General features: G+C 39.9%; 1 protein-coding gene across 1 annotated transcript in view; it reads left to right on the forward strand.

Moving 5' to 3' along the window:
• The window catches only part of LOC145996306 (ionotropic receptor 75a-like), a 47972-nt gene extending 42608 nt beyond the window's left edge, over positions 1 to 5364 (forward strand). The window contains exons 8-9 of the mRNA XM_083132738.1: positions 2012 to 2206; positions 5226 to 5364. Of these exons, the coding sequence (XP_082988864.1) occupies positions 2012 to 2206; positions 5226 to 5364 (334 nt within the window). The remainder of the gene's footprint in view (positions 1 to 2011; positions 2207 to 5225) is intronic.
• The last annotated feature ends 636 nt before the right edge of the window (positions 5365 to 6000 follow it).

Here is a 6000-nt window from a genome sequence, read left to right on the forward strand (position 1 = left end):
TCAGTTCAGTACAGACTTCAACTCTTCTGTGCTGCTCAAAACTGGAAACCTGTTTTGGTGCCCAGTGTGCACTGACTTTTCGGAATAGCAAAATGTCATGAATTGCGTTTACTGTTCCTACCGAAAGATTACACACCTTAGCAATTTCACGACAGGTTAAGCGACGATTGTCAATGATAAGCTGTTCTACGCGCTGAATGTTTCCAGGAATGACTGCTGTGAGCTGTGAACCACAACGACCGGGATTGTCAGTGACAGACGTACGGCCGTCTTTGAAGCGCTTGCACCATTCATATGTCTTACTGCGGCTGAGTGTTTCATCACCGTACTGTGCTTGCAGTCTTCTGTAAATTAAAGCTGGTTTTATGCTCTAGTTCACTAAAAACTTCATCACCACACGCTGTTCCGTGTATACGTTCACACTGTTGTCCGCCATCTTGAATACTGGTCTCTGGACTGGCGTGTGCAATGAACACCGCCTACCAGTAACAGGACACAGTTGCCAGTTCCTACTGCATGCACTACCTCTACACTGGGATTTGTTTTTAAACCTGTGAAAAAGAATGTACCGGATTGACTTGGAACTCCCTTCGTATATATACACTGGATTTAAGATTTAAAATGAAGTGTTCTCTTACAATATATTAATATCTGTTGCAGTTTTTCTTCTGGAATTATTCTCCAAGTTATGCATACAACTGAAATTTATATTTAATTACGTATATTTCTTAATTTCTTTCAGTTTCTGTTTAATGTACAGTTTAAAGTGGTACATATTTATATTGTATGTTAGGTTGTTACATTATTTGCGTGTTCTTGCAGTTCTATGCACTAAATAACGACATTAAGATTATAAAACACTCATCTACCCTTATACACAGAAGGATGGAATAAAGGGTTATCTTATTTTTATCGAAGATTAAATTATTACAACATTGTTCATTGTTGGCAAATTTTTGATGCTAGACTTGGTTCTGAATTGGTGTTTTAAGTCCACTTTATGCACAGTAAGGCTAATCAGGACTGGACCTACAGTTTAAAGTGGATTCCGAACACTGTGTGCCTCCACCGGGTATCGAACCCGGGAACCCTTGATTACAAGGCGACGACGCTACCACTGCGCCATCGGGGAGGCTTGATGCTAGAACTAAATGTATGTATTACTAGTTTTGAACAACTCTTGCGTGAATGATAGAAATAATCCCAGTCATATTGGATTTGATAAATAAGCTAAACATTGCATATGGCCATGCGTGCTGACGGACCCATCCATTTTATATAGATTTTAAGTAAACTTTGTCAGAAGTCAGGAAAAATCAGATTAGTTGCTTAATTGGAAACACCAGCGTCCCATAAACCCGTAATAAATCGTACAAACAAATACTTTTATCTGGCGCAAGCCCCCTCAACTTGGGGTCTCTGCTTCCGACTATCGATATCCTGCAGTCAGCGACGGCGCTATAATTAATCATCTAGGGGCGCTGAGGGGGTGCGGAATGAAATTTACTGGGTGCTATGTTGAAAATTAAGCATGCTTGCAACTTTTAACAGCTACATGAAATACCGATCAACCGTTAGTAGTTAATGTCAATGAAACTGAAGAATACTAGTGACTTGCTTCATTTTTGCTTGATTTTACAACAAACCACATATTTGGAAATTTAATTAATTGAAATAGGTAATTTTACGTCGTTTTTCTGCCAGTTTGGAAATTTGAAAGCAACAGCTTATTGAAGGGATGTCCAATAGCATGTCTTGTGTGTTATACTCCAAGAAAGTGGTCATGGAATGTAAACATTTAGACACAAGTTACGAAGATACGACATGATAATATGATACTGAAAAAGTGAAAACTGTTTTCGGTTGAAAATGGATTTTGAAAAAGGGTTGCTGAGTACTGAAGGGGCGAGAACCCATTTGTACCGCCCCTGCCTGCAGTACAATAATTGAAGGTCCAAATTTTAAGGGAATAATTAGCACTGTTGCCAACTCAAATCCCTGTCCTTCACAGAATCCGGAGGATGATAGAGACCGGTCTGATGCAGCGACAGCAAAAAATCTGGTACAAAAAGAAGCCAGAGTGTCTGAGCAGAAACGTAGAGATCAAAGCAGTAACCATCGTGGACTTCTCTATGGCTCTGCTTCTCTTGGGTGCCGGCATTGTCGTTTCAGGGATTATGTTGCTCGCAGAGATCTTCGTGGGAAGGTAAGTCTCTACACTAGTGGCGTATTCTGAATATTTTACCTTGTTTATCGCAATAATTCTCTTTTATTCTGTATATTTATTATTAGGTCTCGGAAATTGAAGACCAATAAATTGCCAAGAAAGACCTATAAAAAAACTTAAAAATATAAGAAAAGGACCTAAAGACGGAAAAAAGGACTTATAAATGTGATCCAAATTAATTAATAACTTCAGTTTTAATTACATACTTAATTAATAAAAAAATAAAAAATTCTGGTGGTATGGAACACAGTGCGAAAAAAAAACTGAGAAATTTGCCACTTACAGCGCGACCTTCCAGACAAGTTAAGGTTAAAGGATCTTGTACCGTACCTCCTTCAGTCGTCCAAAAATACACGTATTTCTTTTTTTTTTTATTATTTGTTTACTACAGAAAAGTTGTTTAAGAGGTGATGAACTGATGATGATTCGAATTGAGAATGGGCAGTGAAAACGTAGTCGAAGGAAGGTGAAGTTGCAAACAAAAGCCGTTAAGACCTAAAAAAAGGCTAAAAAAAGGACCAATAAGCCAAAAAACGCCGAAAAAGGCAAAAAAGGACAAATAAACCCCACCTTTTTCTGGCCTACAATGACCCAAAATGAACATATATTATGTTGGGCCTCGTCTTCGGACACTAGGAAAAAAAAAGGATTTCTCCTCAACTTCCGAGCCATATTTATTATACATCGATTAATTAGATGAGGGTGGGAATTATGTGTGAATTATTGGCTCCGGGAATTCTGCATGAGGCAAGTGTTACACAGTTTAGTTTATAATTTTATCGAGGAAGGAGAAAAAAGCTGCATGGAAAAAAATATCCCAATTCGTTTACTTTGTTAGCCTTCTTTGCAGAACAATCTCTGACAAACAGAAGATATCTTGAAGTTGATTACGTAAAGTTGAGTGTGAAATTCTTGTAAAATTAGAATTTTTCGTAGATTAGTATATCTGTAACATTTGTGACTTGTGTTTGTAGATACAAGGTAACCAAGAAAGTTCTTGCCGTTTTTGACGTCCCATTAATCATGCACTCACAGAGAGGAAACGAAATGACGCACGTGCCTGCCAAGCGATCGGGAGTTAGTCTGACCATCGACTGTCAGTAATACAGGCACGTTGCGCACACACAGCCGTTATAGTAGTGTCGAAGAGAAATGGAGGTATCGAAGCAGCGTGTTCGCTTGCGTTTGTTGTATGACTATAAAGTGGGCCTGTCAGCTGCCGCATCAAGTCGCCGCATTTGCCAGGCATTTGGGGAGAATGCCGTGAACGAACGCACTGCCAGGCATTGGTTCCAGAAATTCCGTTCGGGAGATGTGAGCCTTTCGGATGAACCTCGCAGTGGACGACCACATGTGTTGGATGACGAGGCCCTGAAAGCAGCCATCGAGGAGGACAGTGGTCTAACGTGTGATGAACTTCCAGAAAGGTTCCATGTTTCCGCTGAAACAGTCAGACTGCACCTGCATGGGATAGAGAAGTCATACAAGTTAAGCAAGTGGGTACCCCACACATTGTCGGCAGCCAACAAGGAACAAGGACAGCCTGTTTGTCCTTGCTCACTCGCCACCTGAACACACCCATATTTGATCGCTTGCTCACTGGTGACGAAAAGTGGGTCCTCTATGACACTTCCAAGCGTACTAGACATTGGTTGTCGCCACGTGACCCTGTTCCTCACACCTCAAGCCAACCTCTGCACCCACGAAAGGTTATGCTCTCTGTATGGTGAAATTGGCGGCAAATGGTGCATTACAAGCTCCTTCCACCTGGTCAGACCATCACTGCTGACCTCTACTCTCAGCAATTGCAAAGGGTGTACCGTGCATTGCGGCAGAAGGAGCCGGCATTGGTAAATCGCAAGGGTGTGCTGTTCCTGCACGACAATGCCAAGCCACGTGTGGCAAAGAGGACACGGGAGACCCTTCAGCAACCTGTTTCATTCCCTCGACAACCACTTGCGTGGGAGATCCTTCGCAAATGAGGGAGACCTGCGGAACGCACTCACGGACTTCTTTGCATCCAAGCCCGCAGAGTTTTATCACCAGGATATTGTGCAGCTGCAGAAACGTTGGCAAAAGGTGTTGGATGCTGATGGAGATTACTTCGAAACCTAAAGGTACGTACCGTCCACTGTATTGCTCTTTGTTTGTCACTGCTCTAGAACGGCAAGAACGTTTTTGGTTACCTTGTATATTTCGAGTCTGAGTATGTTAAATGGCAAACGTAAACTCTGCACCTTCAACTAAATATTCTAAAAATGTATACTGTTTAATTGAATTGAAATAGATTTTTGGATACGTTGGAATCACACAGACCCTTTATATTGTTAATATATTTGTGTGTATAAGTGTGTGGTTGACGAGAGGCGGTAATACGTAAGGTTGAAATAGAGAAGACACCAACTTGTAACCTTGAATTTTTGGAAAGTTCGCCTTGAAAAACCATTAATATTACTTGAATTTTATCATGGTCCTAGAGTAGCCACCGAGCAAACACCACTGCAAGCATGCAAGTGAAACAAAGACAGAAGTCCGACAACATCAAATTTTCAGACAATTTCTATATTTATCATGAAATTTCCCCTTTTTACCTAAGATTGGACATAGATTTCCCAGCACCCAGGGGAATTCCCTTAATGTGGCAACACTTCCTCTGCCAAGCGCAGAAAGCAGGAAGGAGCAAGCAGTCGGCAATGACATTCTAATAAATTTACACAGTTTGATCTTTTGAAATTGTACAGGGTGTCCCAAAAAACAAGGAAACCAAAATACTGACTACTTAATACTTTCGGTTAGTTTTTGCGGGCACCCAGTATAATGCCAGTGCAAATGGGAAGTGAAGTAACTTCTTTATGGCAAATTAATTTTATTGTTGAGATGAGATTGGAGAATGAAAGTGTAATTAGTGCAAAATGTTGTGTACACTGTGTTGCACAAAATAATATATAAATTGTTGTTACGCTTTAATATGTTCTAAAAACATGTTTTCTTTCTGCAGGAAAAGGATACAAAAATATCCAATGAGATGGAAAAAGAAGCCGACGATAAAGATAGCTCGACATTTTGCGACGCAGAACTACACCCACACATCTCGAGCAGCGCTCAAAAGAATCAACATTGCGGAGTATACACAATGAACAGGCAGTACTGTGAACCCCATATAACAAGCATTTGATTTTCACAAGTTAATTTATTGAACTTCATGAGATTGTAGTACTGCGTTTTTTTTTTTAACAGTAGATTCACGACTGCTTTGTAGAATGGTATATTTGTGGAGAAAGCAAGTGGACGGAGCAAAGCAGTGTGCGCTGCTGCAAATGGCTGGTAGCTGCAGCCGCGTTCTCTCCTCCATACAGGGTGATTTCCCCCCAACCAAGAATGTTAACCTCGAAAATCTCCCACCAAAATTTCCCGTGGGGGGAGAGTTTTGTTATAACAACAAAATATAAGCAATAGTTTTGACTTCCAATGTACTTTAGTAAGGATAATATCGAAAACACACACAAAATAGTGAGGATGTGTGCAGAATGCTTTCTCCCTCTCTCTCTTTCTTTCAAGCAATAACTAACAGATCTACTTTACACCAATAACAATATTCACACAAGAAAAGTAAAAGAAGTATGCAAGTTAAATATTATTATTAATTCTAATAGTTTTATATTAATAGAGAGCAAAAATTAAACAATAGGTTATACATAATAAAACTATTTCGTAATTTATTGACATCTTTAATCAGTTAGTAAAATTAGTTTCCTACTTTACAGTTATCTTAT

Source organism: Lepisma saccharinum, chromosome 12, assembly GCF_977018435.1.
Source record: "Lepisma saccharinum chromosome 12, izLepSacc3.1, whole genome shotgun sequence".
Taxonomy (NCBI): Eukaryota; Metazoa; Arthropoda; class Insecta; order Zygentoma; family Lepismatidae; genus Lepisma; species Lepisma saccharinum.